Below are 18,727 nucleotides of genomic sequence, written 5' to 3' on the forward strand. Positions count from 1 at the left end.
CCAGATCCAGTGCAAAGTGAAAATGTAGCATTCTGTGTTCAAAAACTGCTATTTATAGCTGCTATTTTCTGCCCACCTTATATAGGCAGATTAGATGAAGAAGAAATGTTCTTCTCTCTTACTAGGGCTACTTTATGTCTCTTATTTTGGATATATGAAATCTGACCATTATATTAACTTTCAGTTTACCCCAGAGATTCCAACAGTTAGGAACAAAACAGATGAAATGGAGGCTTTTAACTAAATGGGCAGGGGAGGATGATTATAAGTAAGAATATTTAGTGGTGAATGTTAATTTAGTTATGATGCGCTTTTTTTACAACAGGTGTTTTTAAGAAATGAATCCTCATTCTTTGAGGTCATTGTGTAGTGAATTAAAAAGAAAATGAAATTTATTGAAACAGTTATACTATATAATAAAAGCCTAATATGCTAAGTGTCTGGTTGACCAGTCGGCTGTTCAACCAACCAAAGCATAATATGCTAATGATACCTTAAGGCCACTCAACCGCTCGCTATGACATTCACTGACAACCAAGGGAAGACAGTCGACCAGTAGGTTAGCTTGCTGCTGGGGTCTGGCTGATTGGAACTGAGCAAGACAGGCTGCACACACCCTAGAGCCCTCCCGCAGTCCCTCCCCAGCTGGCCAACCACCCGTGCCCCTCCCCAGCTCTGATTGTGCACTGGTGGGGTCCCTCGGCCTAGCCTATGCACTCTAACAATCCAGGACCCCTCAGGGGATGATGGAGAGCTGGTTTCGGCCTGATGGCAGAACAACCGGTCACTATGATGCGCACTGACCACCAGGGTGCAGAAGCTCAACGTAGGAGCTGCCTCCAGGTGGTCAGTTCGCTCCCAGAGGGAGCGCTGCTTAGCCAGAAGCCAAACTCATGGTTAGCAAGCACAGCAGTGGTTGCAGGAGCCTCTCCTGCCTCCGTGGTGGTACTATCAATGTCCAAAGGTACAGGCTAGGCTGAGGGGACCCCTGCCCCAAGTGCACAAATTTCGTGCAGCGGGCCTCTAGTTGTATGTATATAATGGGCAGAAAGGTGGAAAGGACAAAAGGGTTTAATGTTTAAAAAAAAAAAAGCCCAAAGTAAATTATTTTTCTTCGGTTTATAAAACTAAAATAATATCTCAGAAAACAATCTTAAATTTGTATCTGTATTATTTATTGGTTTGCTTTTCACTGATCCAGTTTAATGCTTTAAACACATACATGTTGTTGTATTTTGTAGCATAGCAATATAGTGTTTTATTGAGGACTTACAAGTCTGTTGTATTTCCCTCATCGTTACTAATCAAAATAGCTATTTTACCGGAAGGTGTATCCTAAAACTTTTTGTATACTGTACAGCTCAATTCATTCTTCTTACAAGTAAAATATTTCTAGTAGAACAGTAGCAGTTTTAATCCTTTATAAATCAGATAACTGCAATACACACTTACACATACTAGAGGCCAAGTGCACAAAATTTTTGCTCAGGGGGGGATTGTCCCTCAGCCCAGCCTGCATCCTCTCCAATCTGGGACATCCCCCTCACAATCCAGGACTGCTGGCTCCCAACCGCTCACCTGCCTGCCTTCCTGATTGCCCCTAACCGCTTCTGCCTTCCAGTCTGATCACCCTCTAACCATTCCCATGCCAGCCTGATTTGATGTCTTACTGCTCCCCTGCCAGCATGTTTGCCTCCCAACTGCCCTCCCTTGCTTGCCTGATCACCCACAACTGCCCTCCCTTGCAGGCCTGGTCCCTCCCAACTGCCCTCACCTGCTGGCCATCTTGTGGTTGCCATCTTGTGTCCACATCAGGGCAGGATCTTTGACCACATGGGGGCAGCCTCTAGCCTATCTAATAAGATAGGGGCAGCCTCTAGCCTATCTAATAGTATGCAGTAGTATGGTGATGGTCAATCTGCATACTACTCTTATTAGATAGGATAGAGGCCTGGTGCACGGGTAGGGGCCAGCTGGTTTGCCCTGAAGGGTGTCCCAGATCAGGGTAGGGGTTCCCTTGGGGTGTGGGGTGACCTGGGCGAGGGGCCTGTGGTGGTTTGCAGGCCAGCCACGCCCCCTGGCGACCCAAGCGGAGGCCCTGGTATCTGGGATTTATTTACCTTCTACAATTGAAACTTTGTAGCCTGGAGCAGAGCCAAGCCTCCTACGTGCTCCATGGCTGCTGCCATTTCTGTTTGGATTTGTTTACCTTCTATAATTGAAACTTTGTAGCCTTGAGTGGAGGCTTAGGCCTGCAAGGGCAGGCGGAAAGCTTGGCTTCTTCCATTGCCTGGGAAACCCAAGCCTCAATCCTGCTCTCTATGGCCACAGCCATCTTGGTTTGGGTTAATTTGGATACTCACTCTGATTTGGCTGGTGGGTGTAGTGGAGGTATGGTCAATTTGCATATTATTTTTTTGTTATATAAGATATATATTATATAACACATTTTTAATGATTCCAGAGAGAAGATATAGAAACATTAACAAGTAGAAAGAATCATTGATTGGCTGCCTCCTGAATGCCCTCTACTGAGAATCAAACCATGACCGCCTGGTACATAGATTGATGTTCAACTACTTACTTAAATCCGCCAGGCTGCAGTATTTTATTTTTATTTTATTTTTGTATAGTCTTCTGGTTAAAATTGATCACTTAAACATTTTCTGTTATCCTGAATGGGAACCTTAGGAATGTTTGAGTGACTGAGTTTGTTTCTTTATTTAAAAAAAAAAAAAAAAAAAAGGAGTTATACTCCTGGAGAGGAAAATTAAGATTTTCTAAAAATAATGTAGTATTTTTTATAAATTTCAGTACAAAAACAATATTAGATTTAAAATTCTTCAAGAGGAAAATGGTATGTATATGTTCTGTGGGTGTTTTTTTTTGACACTAACAAGTGCAAATAAAGGCTTTGTATAAAGTTATCTATTTGGCAGATTGTTAATATACACAACTTTTTAAACCTTTGACTATTTATCACAAATATTGATGAGCCCCATTATACTAAAGCTACTGTTAGTGATGTTCTTTTTTTAAAAAGCTGTAGTGACTCCTGATATACAGTCCAGAATGAAACTGCTTTTCGCTCTAGATATAATAAAATCTGTTAAATTAGAACATTTGTGTTCTGGACATATTTGTACATCATCTTTTCATTTAATGGAACATACTGTGTAAATCATATTTTTCCTATAGAAAATAACATATAGGTGTCCCATTTGTGTTCACATTAATATGTTAAATACTCAAATTTTTCTTACAAAAATGTTTTTCTAAGTTATTTAGGCAGTATTGCAAGGATAAAGGTTGAATATTGGTATTACAAAAAATTGTTCTTTTAAAATATATTTGTTTTACTTTCTAAATAAAGTGACATTTCAGGGGCTAAGACGTTTAAAATGATAATGGAGATATTAAGACACTGAAATACCCTACCTAATAAAAAAGTAATATGCAAATTAACCATCACTCCAACACAAGATGGCTGCCCCCATGTGGACACAAGATGGCCAGCAAGGAAAGGCAGTTGGGAGGTACCAGGCCTTCAAGGGAGGGCAGTTGGGGGCAATCAAGCCTGTAGGGGAAGGCAGTTGGGAGGGACCCAGGCCTGCAGGGGAGAGCAGTTGGGGAAACCAGGCCTGCAGGGGAGGGCAGTTGGGGATGACCAGACCTTCAGGGGACAGCAGTTAGGGGCAATCAGGCTGGCAGGGGTGCAGTTAAGCATAAATTAGGCTGGCAGGCAGAAGCGATTAGGGGCAATCAGGCAGGCAGCAGTTGGGAGCCGAAAAGTCCTGAATTGTGAGAGGGAAGTCCTACTGCCGGTGGATTGGGCCTAGGCAGGCAGTTGGACATCCCTCAAGGGGTCCCAGATTGGAGAGGGTGCAGACTGGGCTAGGGTGACACATACCCCCTGTACGAATTTCGTGCACCGGGCCTCTAGTTTAAGTATATTTTCAAGAATTCCCAATGTATGTGATTCTCTAAACTTACTTGGAACTCTGGATACTGGAAATAATTGTATACTGGCAGAGTTGTCCGACTTTCCGAAGTCACAATACCTTCAAATATTAAAACCTGTGGCATGCTCATTTAAGTTTTATAGCTGATCATTTATAAGTCAGCCTAAAATTCAGGGGTTTTAGAGTTTACATAACATCAAAAGTCAGGAAAATTATTTTTTTCTCTTTTAAAGTTAAGAAACATTTTTATACTTCAGAATAAACCTATCCAGTTCCATTTAAAAGGTATCACAGCATCCGAATGTAACTTGAATACGTAGTGTAACTTGATAAAACATTATTTTGCATACTTTCTCATCACCCTCTGCCCTTCTTTTTCAATTTGCTTTACATACCTAACAGTATTCTGTGAATGATTTTTTAAAGGATTGCTATAATGTATTCTATTTCTATCCTACAGTAATTTATTTACATTTTAATGGGAATTTGAATACAGTGGTAATTTTGACAACCAGCAAGCTCATCAAAGTAAGAATCTATCTGTAATCTCATGATATGCCAAATATCTGCTCTATTTTATGTAACAGAGACAGGGATTGTGTGTGATTTACCTAACATAGGGAAAGAGTAACTGACCTATAGCTTTTGAGTGTCCTAAAATCTTTACTTCTAATGTATCCATTGCTTTAAAATTCATTTAAATTGAAATTGCTCACCAATGCAACTAAGAAAAAGAAGGTACTGATTACAAAGTACATAAACCTCACTCTTCCTACTAGTTATGAAAAACCTCGCTTCTACACATAAGCTAGCTAGACTGATCAGTGAAGAATTTAAGTGTGACATTAGCAACATACTCACTTAAATGATGCAGAGGTGTTTTACATGAATGTTACCTATATTACTGCTGATGGAACAAATTTCCATTTATATGCTCTAAATGTCAGAGGTTAAGTTACTGGGTTTTCTTTTATTTTTTACTTCAAAAGTATTTGTTGAGTTCCTATTATGTGCCAGGGCTCTTGACTGAGACATGTAATGAGAACCTTACATGATTTTTCTATTCCAGGTTTTTGTTGAAGCTTTGCATTAGCCATTCTTTAATACTTACTTGACTTCCTGTATGTAGTTCTTTTCTTATGAGATTCTTCTTTTGAGAATAAGCAGAGAGAGACTGTGGGCTCTAGATTTTACTGTTAAAGAGGCAGATGAGAGGAAGCAGAAACCAGTGGCTTGAATGAGATTTAGGCTTCTCGTGGTTTCTATCAATAATTTTCCTTTGCACTCGCCAGCTGACTACTGTAAGGAATTGTGTGTTTACTGGTTGTGTAATAATAGCATCTGTTCTTTTGAAATCTGGACTTTGAACAACTCATTTTATGGAATAATTGAAGAGCCAGTTCTTATTCTTTCTTACCTAGAATTTTTCCAGGGGATTTCACATGGCAGGTTAAGAGAAGAAAACAAACTCTTCTGTTATGTTTGTTTCCCTCCCCCTAGATACAACTTCCTTACCTTCTCTTCCTGCTAATTGACCAGCAGATCCTGTAGTACTCTTGTCCCTTTATCTGTAGTTGTATTCAAAGACCAATAAAATGTATGTCCTATCTATTCCTACCTCTAAAAATAATCCTTTTTTTATTAGATTTTGTGGAATAGCTGATTGAAGGAAAAGCAATAAAATTTTTTCAAGAACAATTAGCACTAAAAGTTTGATCTAATTTAATATAAAAATCTTGTTTTTTCCTTTTAATTACATTTTTAAGTAGCTATGGAAGAAAACATAAAATGAAAGCATGTAAGGAGTAGTTAGCATTAAACTTCTGGTCCATTTGCAAACTTTTATGAAATAACCTGGATTTATATTTATTTTCCAGAAAATAAAACATGTATGCTATACATGTTTCACAGATTGAGTTAAAAAATGACAAGCTTTATTTATTTTTTTTTTTACCCTTTCAATGTAGGGTCATCATACAATTTTGAGCACTATTTATTATAATAGAATTCAAAGTGAATTACTATAAAATTAATTTTCATTGAAACTTTTATTACATTGTTGATGTTCCCTTTCTAAGTTTTTAAAGCTTGTAAGATCTTAATGAAGTAGTACAAACTTAAATAAATAAAACATTATAATTTTCCTGGAAATAAGGAAGATTTAACCAGATGTCAAAATGGATATATGATTATAAGAGAAATACCATTATTGTAAAATTTGACCAACTTAATAACTTCAAGTTATTACATTTTCTCAGTTTGATATAGTAAAGCATTATAGGAAGAATGCATGTAGATAATATTACTGCTATTAGAGAAACAGCTGCAATTAGGCCATGCTTTAGGGCAGTGGTCGGCAAACTCATTAGTCAACAGAGCCAAATATCAGCAGTACAACAATTGAAATTTCTTTTGAGAGCCAAATCTTTTAAAACTTAAACTTCTTCTAACGCCACTTCAAAATAGATTGCCCAGGCCGTGGTATTTTCTGGAAGAGCCACACTCAAGGGGCCAAAGAGCCATATGTGGCTCGCAAGCCGCAGTTTGCCGACCACGGCTTTAGGTAATGCAAGGAATTGCAGACATTTCTAACTTGATTTAGATGGTCTGATCTCTCTAGAAATACAAGTATGTCTGTATGTGTATATTGGAAATATATTAAAAATGTCTTTCTCTTCTTCCCTTTTTTAGGCTTAGATTGTAAGCAAAAGAAATCAAGGTCAAGATCTGGAAGCAAGAAGAAAATGCTAACTTTACCTCATGGTGCTGACGAGGTTTACATTCTCAGATGCAGGTACATGCTTATATTGCTAAATATGCTTAGTTCAGATTTTGGATTGAGATACATTAACTCTTATTCGGCGTTTTTAATTTGTGGCAGAGGTACATTCTCCAAATTAAATTATAAATGAACTTTTGAAGACAAGTTTAAAATCTTAACTTAGTTCATAAATGCTGTACTTCAGTAACTAATGGGTCAACTTTTTTATATTAGCCAAGAAGCTCTGTGATATGGTGAATTATAATAGCAGCTTTTTTTGTTGTTTTATTTATTTGCTTTAGTTTGATTTGATTTTTTTAAAAATTATCTTTAGTTTCTGCGTATTGGAACACATTTAGCTTCTGCTTATTGGGAACATATACTTCTAAGTATAGCTATACAGTTATTCATATCTCCCTTCCATACTCATCATCATGCAGTTTAAGGAATTCTGAATTGCATAAGGATCTTTTAAAAAGAAGATACATTTTGGAAATATAGTTGTTTTAATTATAGGTGTTCAGACCTTTCATTTTAACCTAATGTTCCCATTTCTATAAAGATTACTAGAGCTATTATAGCTGTTAAATACATGAATTGGCAATTTTGATATTGTATTAAGTCATTTTGACTTTATATGTATTTAGAAACGATTGTCAAGAACTCTCTCCAATATATGGTAAAGTTTACTTGTTATGTTTATTGATTTTTTGGGGAATTGGTTTTAAATAAAGGGAATTGGTCATGTTAAGACAGATGTCATTAACTTCTTCTGTAGGTTTTGTGGCCTAGTCTTTCGTGGACCGTTGTCTGTTCAGGAAGACTGGATTAAGCACTTGCAACGACACATTGTGAACGCTAACCTTCCCCGGACTGGAGCTGGCATGGTGGAAGTCACGTCACTGTTTAAAAAGCCTGCTTCCATTACAGAAACTTCATTTTCTCTACTAATGGCAGAAGCAGCTTCATAGAACAATGAAACCTTTTAAATAGCAAATATAAATTAGGTGTAAATTTGAAATTCTTTGTTCTTTTTTTTTTAAGCCACATTAAATTATCCATTTATAAATACTAAACAGGAAAAGGGGGAAAAGTGAATTATGGTGGCATCAGAACAAATAGAGTTCTTCAAACAGTAAGTAGTCTATATATTTTATATAGGACAGAATATGTGTTTTCAAGGTTTACTGGATTTTGTCAGTTAACTGTATTCATTCAGTAAAAAATCAGTACATGTAAGCAGTCGTTAATAAACTGTTGCACATGGATACTTAAAGACAGACTTATTGGAAAGTTATGTTTTCTGCAGTGTTACCAGAATCAAGGTTCTGTTTATTCCCCACAAGACTTGCATTGAAAAATAAGATATTATATTTTGTTTGTATGTAGTGTTTTGTATAATACCTGGAACCGCTAACTAAATTTACTCAACTTAGGGCATTAAATATCATGTACTTCATAGATGGAGACTGTTCACTCATATAGGGCAGAGTACTATTCTATCTAAATGTGTAAGTGTTTTTTTAAAATCACACGGAATGGTTTTTTTTATACTAAAAAGTGGAGGGAGATTTGTTTAAACAAGTATTTCTAAAAGAAATATGTACATAGTTCTGGAAATTATTTGTGGTAAGGAAATATTCTTTACTCCAGTTGCATTTCTCAGACAATAAAGTGGTGCATCCATGCTACCTCCTACTTTGTCAACAAAGATGCTATTTACCCTTTACATTTTTTGTATCATAATAGATTTTAAAATCTAATGTTCTTTATTGCAAGGCATCATTTTGTTAACAGATTTGTTTCTTTTTAATGGTTTACCTAAAATTTGACATGCTTACAGGACAGGTTTGCCTCTTTATTTAACATTGTAGAAATGTAATTAATAAATGATGCTCACTACACAATTTAGAATAGGTTTTCTCATTTATATTCTCTTCCAAAATTGATCAGTAGCAAAACTTAATATACCAATTGAAATATTTCTACATATGATGAGAATGTTTACAATTTAAATTTTAGAACTTGTTTTGGATGTGATTATATGTACGAAAATCGTGTAACACTATGCTTATGCTAAGAACCGACATAACGGAATTACTGAAATAAATGTGCTGTGAGGAATGGAAAATATGGTGCAGATGTCTTGGTCATGAGATTGTGATTCTTCCTTTCAACTTTTTCAAAAACAAATTGATTCTTTTAATCTGAACTCAGATTCCTTTACAAATGACAGTTTTTTATATGCAAGCACCATTTCATTTTATTTCACGTAGTATGGCTAATACTATAGTTGAAACAAGGATATGCATTGATACTTTTCTTCGTATGTAAATAAAGTTTAAAACATTAAATAAGGAGTATTTTGGTAGAGTATATACATACCTCACTGCCAGTGAAATTGCTTTCCTATGGTATATCTCCTTACCAGAAAAATCTCTAAATAAAAAAAGACTTAAAGAAAATTATAATGTGTATAGTGTGGAGCATTTCTTATTTTTATCACTGGTGGGAATAGCCCACTTGAGGTTGTGTTTCATTTGATTTAAATTTTTCTACTTAGCAGATTACTTTATTCACATACCTTATATGTGAAATTAGGAAGTTGGACTAAATGGATCATTCAAGTGTCTCTTGATCCCTTGGGTATACTAGATAAAAGTACTTGTAATTTATTTTCATTTTTTAAAATGCCTAATAGAAACTGTATTTTTTCTTATAAAGATGAGACTAAAACATCAAGTTGCCTTTGACTAAATATACTAAATCGGTGTATACTAGTTGTCTCTTATTGAGCAAGTTTTATATATATATATATATATATATATATATATATATATATATATATATGAATATATTTATTTATTTATTTATTTATTTAACTGAAAACATACTACATGGCAAGTAGAATTCAAAAGTTTATTAAAAAAAAAAAAAAAGGTTCCTGTTCTGGTTGGTTGCTTGGTGGTTAGAGCATCAGCCCTTAGACAGAAGGGTCTTGGGTTTTTTTCCAGTCAAGGCAAGTACCTTGATTGCTGGTTCACTCCCCAACCCTGGTCCAGGCACATGCAGGAGGCAACCATATTTTCTGGTGAGGATTTAAAAAGAAGATTCCTGTGGCAAGACTAGCAGTTACAAGAATCCCTTTTAACTCTAATATTTATATGATTTTACCTTTTTTTTTTTAAGTATGTTTTTATTGATTTGGAGAGAGAGGCAAGGAGGGGAAGAGAGAAACATCGATTATCTGCCTCCTGCATGCCCCCTACTGGTGATTGAGCCCACAGCCCAAGTAAGTGCCCTGACTGACCTGGAGTCAATCCTCGACCTCTCAGTGTATGGGATGAAGCCCGGGTAACTGATCCACACCAGCTGGGCTTTAAGCAAGTATTTTATTTATGACAAGATGTAGACATTGGCTGAAACTGGTTTGGCTCAGTGGATAGAGTGTCGGCTTAGGGACTGAAGGGTCCCAGGTTCCGTTCCAGTCAAGGGCATGTACTTGGTTGCGGGCACATCCTCAGTAGGGGGTGTGCAAGAGGCAGCTGATGGATGACTCTCTCTCATCGATGTTTCTAACTCTCTATCTCTCTCCCTTCCTCTCTGTACAAAATCAATAAAATATATTTTTTTAAAAAAAGATTTATACAGTATAAAAAAAAAAAAAGGTAGACATTGCCAACATCCCCAGAAACCTTTGTTCTCCACCCCAATTGAATTCTCTCCCTCCCATTACCATTATTCTAACTTCCATAATAATTATTTGTTTTCTATTCTTAACAGTTTGGTCATCTGTGAATACATAGTTTAGTTTTGCCTGTTGTATTAAATAGAAATGGAATTACACTACATGTGTTCTATAGTGACTTGCTCCTATGTGGATTGGCAGTTATTTTTCCTCATGCATATAATTGAAGCTATTATTCCACCACTAGAGGCCGGGTGAATAAAATTCGTGCACAGAGGGGGGCTTCCGTCAACTCAGCTTGCACCCTCTCCGATTGGGAACCCTTTGCGGGATGTCCAGTTGACATTTTAGGCCCAATCCCAGGGATCCTGCCTAAACCAGCAGTAAGACATCCCTCTTACAATCTGGGACCACTGGCTCCTAAATGCTCACCTGCCTGCTTGATTGCCTCTAACTGCCTCTGCCTGCCAGCCTGATCACCCCTAAGTGCCCTCTCCTGCAGGCCTTTTGTCACTCCCAGCTGCCCTCCTATGCTGGCCAATTAGGTTCTCATTGGTCGGTTCCTATGCCAGTCAGTGTCAAAATCTCTGCCTCCTAGACAGCCATTGGCTCCCCACAGCACCCAGATTTGGTTCTCATTGATCAGCTCCTATGTTAGTCAGCACCAAAAGCTCCGCCTCTTAGGCAGCCATTGGCTCCCCATAGTGCCCACCTTTGGTTCTGATTGGTCAGTTCCTATGCAAGTCAGCATCTCTAGGCCTATTCTGGGCCTGATCAAAGAGGCAGGGCTTACCAGCAGACTGACCCCACAGAGGCTGGAAGAGAGAGAAAAGACTGGCTGCTGGCAAAGATCAGAAAGAAAGAGAAAGAGAGAGGTAAGTACACTGATCAACTGCTTCCACTGAGACTGCAGATCAGACCTTGACTCACTTTCTGGGTCTCAGCCATCTAGGCAGTCAGTGCTGGGTCACCAGGCTGCAGCTGGGCAACCCAGCGCTGACTTAGGGATGGTCTGCATTTGGTCGCAGGTTAGGCCCCTTCCCAAGTGTAAAGCTTCTGCCCCAGGCTTTGGGATGGTCTGCATTTGGTCGCAGGTTAGGCCCCTTCCCAAGTGTAAAGCTTCTGCCCCAGGCTTTAGGCTTGGGAAGTGGGCGCCCTCCCTGCCCCTCCTATCGCAGGCTTGGCCCCTTCTCCCATCGATGGCGGGCTGGGAGTGACCTGGGTGCCGAGGAGGTTCCCGAGACCCAGGTATGTTAACTTCCATCTTTGGGCTAATTTGCATACTCTTATTGGCTGTGAGCATAGCAGAGGTATGGTCAATTTACATGTTTCTATTATTAGGTAAGATATTCTATTTCATTTTTGCAAGTTTAACTTTTGCTCAGTTTTAAATAAGCTATTAATGTTTTTATGTAGTTTTCTAAAGTTTTATTTATAGTATATCTAGATGGGAATTTCTTTATATTACTGTCAGGGTTAGGATCTCTCCTGAGCTGCTAGAAATTTTCTGGCCATTATAGCTATTATTTTTTCTATCTCATTTTCTCTCTCTTTTCTTTAGGGACTTCAATTAAATGTATGTTAAATCCTTCTCACTGTGTCATCTAGGTTTTTTACCTTTTCTTATCCATTCTTTATATCTTTATCTCTTGGTGCTACATTTTGATAGTTTCTTTTTCTTTTTTTCTTTTTTTTTTTTAATATACTTTATTGACTTTTTTCAGAGAGGAAGAGAGATGGATAGAGAGAAACATCAATGAGAGAGAATCATCGATCAGCTGCCTCTTGCACAGCCCCAACTGGGGATGTGCCCACAACCAAGGTACATGCCCTTGACCGGAATGGAACCCGGGACCTTTCAGTCCACAGGCCGATGCTCTATCCACTGAGCCAAACCGGTTTCGACCTTAATTTCTTTAATCTTTCAGTTTACTAATTTTCTTAGCTACTGTTAAACACCATCAACCTAGGTATTAATTTTGGATTTTGGTTATATTTTTCAGATCTAGAATTTCCATGGATTTTTTTTCCCCCCAGATATATTTCTTATTGTTTCTGGTAGTCTAGTTGGCTGGTATTTCTTTAAATATAGTGTACATAATTATTTTTATATTCTTGTGCTTCTGATAATTTAGAATCTAAAATGCTTTTGGGGCAGAGTTTATTGATAATTGCTTTTTCTGCTTTTTTGTTCATTGTGTTTTGTTTTCTCATGTGCACTAAGCCTAGGTGGCCCTTGCGCGACGCTCTCACATTGTCACAAGATGGCCAGCAAAGGCAGGTAGTTGGAGGCAACTGGGCCTGCAGGGGGATGGACAGAGGTGACCAGGCTGGCAGGGGAGGGGAGTTGACAGTGCCAGGCCTGCAGGGGAGGACAGTTGAGGGCTGTCAGGGTAGCAGTTAGGCATCAATCAGGTTGGCAGGGGAGCAGTTACAGGGCAATCAGGCTGTCAGGCAGAAGCAGTTAGGAGCAATCAGGAAAGCAGGCAGGCAGGTGAGCAGTTAGGAGCCAGCAGTCCTGGATTGTGAGAGAGATGTCCAGATTAGAGATGGTGCAGGCCATGCTGAGGAACACACACACCACCGCTCCTACCCTGCTCCCCCCCAGGCACGAATTTTGTGCATCAGGCCTTTAGTATTAATAATATGTGCCCTATATTAACAATATTTAGAATCTACTGTATAATTATTTTGAGGTCTAAGATTTTCATTTACTTCTGCCAGGTACAACCAGTTTAGAACACCTTAACCCAGGTTCAAGACTTGTGTTTTCCTGGCCTATCAAGATGACCTGAAGTCAGGCTATAAGAGGTAGATCATGGGAAGGCTCATACACCTCTGGTTCAGCTTTTACCCTGTGAATGTGGTTTGGTTCTCCAAGCCCCATGGAGCCATCGAAAGTGCAACTGAGTTTCATAGCTATTTCTTCTAGGAGGGTATGTCCCAGAGCAACATACTTCAAAGGTTTCATTACAGGGTTGTCCCACTGGATTTCTTGTCTTCTCTTAAGACTCAGTAATTCTTTACTCTCTTTTTCTTTTATGCTCGTATGATCTTTTTTGTTTTGTTTTGTTTTATTCAACTTTTTTAGTTGACCTCAGTGAGAGAAGATTTATTGAAATTACCTAACCTACCCATATCAGAATCAGAAGTCCTTATATAAATTCTGAGAGCAGGGGTTTTGTATGTTTCATTCACTTCTGTTTTCCTAGAAGAGTTCTGGTATATTGTATGCATCCCCAGTCAATATTCACTGAATGATTGAGTAAGCTATTATTTTAAAGCAAATTTAAATACATTATGGGATGTGTTTTTTTTTTCTTTTTTTTTTTTTTTTTTCTTTCTTAAAAATAAAGATTCTTAAGCATTGTTCTTATCCAGGTGTATTTTAGAATCACTTGTCAAATTCCATTTGAAAACTAAATGGGGTTTTGCTTGGAAATACATTGAATTTATAGATAGTAATTTGTGAAAAATGGGAAAATGAGTCTTTTTTTAGGAACATGGTGTTTTTCCATTTAGTTTCATTTTTTTTGGTGTCTTAGAGTTTTCTTTATAAAGTATTGCACATTTAAAATTTTATTTTATATATTTTAATGTTTATTACTGTCGCGAGTTTTCCAAAAATATTTCTAACTGATTATTACAGATATAAAGGGAAACTCTTGATTCTCTCTGTGGCAGTCTTATTTATATCCTCTATCATTACTGAATTCTTATTCTAATATTTCTCAGTCAGTGCTCTTGAAATTTCTAAGAAGCTAATCACATCATCTGCAAATTGTGACATTTACCTTTGCTTTCCAAATTCTTATTTTTTTTAAATATATATATTTTATTGATTTTTTTACAGAAAGGAAGAGAGAGGGATAGAGTGTTAGAAACATTGATGAGAGAGAATCATCAATCAGCTGCCTCTTGCACACCCCCTACTAGGGATGTGCCCGCCACCAAGGTACATGCCCTTGACTGGAATTGAACCCGGGACCTTTCAGTCCACAGGCTGATGCTCTATCCACTGAGCCAAACCAGTTTCGGCAAATGCTTTTTAATAAGGATTTCTAGAACAATATAGAATATTAGTAGTGATGGCTAATAAAATAGCATTTCTCTTTTGCTTCTGATTATAATGGGAATACTTTTATTTCATCATCCTATCTAATAAAAGAGTAATATGCAGATTAACCATCACTCTGCTACAAGCCATCATTTCACTACATCATCCCACAAGCCACATCCATCAGCCAATCAGAAGTGAATATGCAAATAAACCCAACCAAGATGGCTATGGCCACAGAGAGCAGGAGGGCTGCTTGGGTTTCCCCAGCGATGGAGGAAGCCAAGCTTTTTGCATACACTGGTGGGCCAGGCCCCCCCTAAGGCTACAAAGTTTCAATTATAGAAGATAAATAAATCCCAACAGAAATGGCTGTTGCCACAGAGTGAGCAGAAAGCTTGGCTCCACTCCAGGCTACAGTTTCAATTGTAGAAGGTAAATACATCCCAGATACCAGGGCCTCCATTTGGGTTACCAAGGGGTGTGGCTAGCCTGCAAACCACCACAGGCCCCTCGCCCAGGACACCCCACACCCCAAGGGAACCCCCACCCTGATCTGGGAAACCCTTCTGGGCAAACCAGCTGGACCCCACCCATGCACCAGGCCTCTATCCTATCTAATAAAAGAGTAGTATGGAGATTGACCATCACTCCAACACACAGATGGCTGCCCCCGTGTGGTCAAAGATCCTGTCGCCATGTGGACACAAGATGGCCAGCAGGTGAGAACAGTTGGGAGGGACCAGGCCTGCAAGGGAGGGCAGTTGGGGGCAATCAAGTCTATAGGGAAGGGTAATTAGGGCTGGCCAGGCTGGCAGAGGAGGGAAGTTTGGGGCAAACAGGCTGGCAGGGGAGCATAGTTAGACATCAATCAGGCCGACAGGGTAGTGATTTGGGGTGATCAGGCTGGCAGGCAGAATGGTTAGGGGCAATTAGGAAGGCAGGCAGGTGATCAGTTAGGAGCCAGCAGTCCTGGATTGCGAGAGGGATATCGGACTGCCCGCTAAATGGGCAGTCGGATATCCTTCGAGGGGTCCTAGATTGGAGAGGGTGCAGGCTGGGTTGAGACAACCCTCCCCCACCCCTGCATGAATTTCGTACTCCCCTCTTCCCCCCCAGCATGAATTTTGTGCACCGGGCCTCTAGTGTAATATAATTTAGTAGGAATTTTTGTGTAGACATAAGAAATTTTTGGATAAGAGTTTTTAAGTGGCTTTTTAAAATAAATGTTTTGCCCTTAAACATTTTACAAATATTAATTTTAATAAGCATCTACTTCAATCAGTATCTGTATCTCTTCTCTCCATCAGCACAAGAATCTTAGCATGCTTTACTTCCTATTTCGGCAACCTATTTTTTTATCACCTGAAATTTGGCTTCCATATTATTTTAAAAATTTATTACTTGTATTAAATCTTGATCTTTCAGTACACATCACTTTAATATTCTATGGGAATAGCACATAAAGCACTTCTGCATACTACAGTACAGTGGTTGTCTCCAAGAAAAATAGTTGTATATAATTGTTTGAGTTCCAAGCTGTACTAATTGCTTTTTTCATGGAAAATTTTTTAATTGAGGTAAATTGATATAAAATTAACCTTTAAAAATAAACAATTAAGTGACATTTAGTGTTATGACACAACAGTCACCTCTACCTAATTCTAAAATACTTCTATTACCCCAGCAGGAAACCTTGTACACATTTAGTAGTTGCTCCTCATTCTCCTATTTCTGATCCCTGGGAACCACCAATCTGCATTTTGTCTCAATGGATTACTTATTTTACTGTTGTAGTACTTTTTAAATCAATACTTTTTGTTTTAACTCTTAAATTGTTATTAATTTCTCAGCCTTCTATGGTTTTATATATGCAGGTTATCCTCTTGCAATTATTTATCTTTTGTTCTAATAAGGCGGAATTATTTATCTTTTGTTCTAATAAGGCTTCAAGGAACCTTTTAAATGTGGGTAATAAACTCTTTGAGTCTTTATATATATATATGAGGATATATTTTTTCCAATTGAGAGCTAGAATTCCCTTAGACTTTTGAAAATAGTATTTCATCTTATATCCAGTATCAAGGGTAATCTTGTACTAATTCATTCTTTGTGGATATTTCAACATTTTATCCATCATATTCTGAAAGCTCACCATGATGTATCTTTATTTTTCATTTATGCTTTCCAGCACTTATTGGACTCTTTCAGTTTGAGGACTTATGTCTCTTTTCAGTTCTAGGATATTTATTTTTATTATTTTTTTGCTTATTTTTTTTTACTTCTTCCTATTATATCCCTATGGAACGTCTTCAGAGGGTATTAGAACTCCTGGATCTATCTTCACCTTTTTCTTTTATACTTTATATCTGTTTTTTTCGTCTGTTTGTTGTTGTTGTTTTACATTGTGCTCTGGAAGAATTCCTTAGCTCAATCTTCCAATATACTATTTGGATCTAAAGCTATGTTCATGGCTATGATTTCCTCTTGGCCTTCTTAGGATATTAATTGTATATTTTTAAATCTCCTTTTTGCTCTATTGCTTTCTCAGGGATTTGTTTGTCAGTTAGGACAATGGTCTCAAGGTCTGGGCAGTTCTTAAATAAATGCTAGTTTTGCTAAATGTTAAAATGTAGCACAGTATTTTGCAGATGCAGCTGTAACTGGATGAGCTGGGCAGGAACCAAACTGAATAAATGTAAGCCAACTGAAAAAAAAAAAAAAAAAAAAAAGACAGTGAAGAAGAAATAAACATGCAATTAACCAAAACAGGGTATATAAACAGTGGCTAAGTCTCCCTTTGGGGAGAGAGGTTTGGATATAAATCACATTCAAGTAAATAAAACTATCTAAAGACAATCATGTAACCCATTGAGTTTAGTAACAAGTTCTTTCTGTTGAGTTGCCTTTTATTCATGGTGTTGATTTTCTCAAATATTTGGTGATTTTTGCTTGTTAATTCATCTTATATTTTAAATTTCTTATTACTTTTCTGTACATGTTTCATTTATTCAGCCTGTTTCTGGTAATTACAGAAAAGGAGTAACCAATATAGAGCCCTCTAGAAGTATAGACTGCATTACTTTTTTGGTATTGCCGAGGAATATCATGCCTCTTCCATGGGTGAACTAAAAGCACCCAAACCTCTGGAGCCTATCTCACCATTTGGAGCATCTTCCCATGCAAAGTTTAGATTAAGGTTTTTTCCTTCAAACACACAGCAATCCAAAATCTGTGGGACACAGTGAGAGCAGTCCTGGCAAGGAAATGTATAGCATTATAGGCCTACCTAAGAAATGAGAAAAAGATCAAGGAAACAATCTAACCCTACACCTAAAAGATTTAGAGAAATAACAATAGGAAAAGCCCAGAGTAAGTAAAAGGAGCAGAAATAACAGAAACTAAAAAACAAAATCAATAAGCCAATACAAAAGATAAATGAAACCAAGAGCTGGTTCTTTGAAAAGTTAAACAAGATTGAATCTGTAACCAGACTCATCAAGAAACCGAGAGGACCCAAATAAGTTAGAATGAAAGAGATAAAGTTAAAAACTGACATCACAAATAAATACAAAGGATTGTTAAATATTACAAACAACTCTGTGCCAACAAATGGGATAACCTTGGTGAAATGGATAAATTCCTACAAACAGTCTTTCAAAACAATCAGGAAGAAGCAGAAAACTGATAACAACTAACAAAATTGAAGTAATAGTCAAGTCACAGCAAACGGAAATCTTGGACCAAGTGACTTCATGGGCTAATTTTATCAAACATCCAAACAAGAACTAACTTAACCTATCTTCCTCAAACTATTCCAGAAAATTCAAGAAGAAGGAAGACTTCCAAGCTCTTTAAAATTAGGCCAACATCCTAATTCCAAAATCAAATAAAGACACTATAAAGAAAATGTTATAGGCCAAAATCTCTGATGATCATCAATGCCAAAATCCTTAACAAAATATTAGCAAATAGAATTCAGCAATATAGTAAAAAGATTATACACTATGACTAAGTGGGATTTATTCCAGGAATTCAAGGCTGGTATAATACTAGCAAATCAATAAATGTAATACATCTCATAAACAAAACGAAGGATGAAAATCACATGGTTGTATCAATAGCTGCAGGAAAACCATTCAACAAAATCCATCACCCATTTATGATAAAAGTTCAGCAAAGTGACCATACCTCAATATAATAAAGGCCATTATGAAAAAATAAAAATAACCCTATAGCCAACATCATATTCAATGGAC

At 37.5% G+C, this 18,727-nt stretch overlaps 1 protein-coding gene across 1 annotated transcript in view; it reads left to right on the forward strand.

The window, feature by feature from the left end:
• Positions 1–9,178, forward strand: part of ZNF644 (zinc finger protein 644) — a 98,624-nt gene extending 89,446 nt beyond the window's left edge. The window contains 2 exon segments of the mRNA XM_084873463.1: positions 6,654–6,756; positions 7,502–9,178. Of these exon segments, the coding sequence (XP_084729589.1) occupies positions 6,654–6,756; positions 7,502–7,694 (296 nt within the window). The 3' untranslated portion in view covers positions 7,695–9,178.
• Positions 9,179–18,727: the final 9,549 nt, after the last annotated feature.

This window comes from Pipistrellus hanaki, assembly GCF_964339955.1.
Source record: "Pipistrellus hanaki genome assembly, chromosome: 2".
Classification (NCBI taxonomy): Eukaryota; Metazoa; Chordata; class Mammalia; order Chiroptera; family Vespertilionidae; genus Pipistrellus; species Pipistrellus hanaki.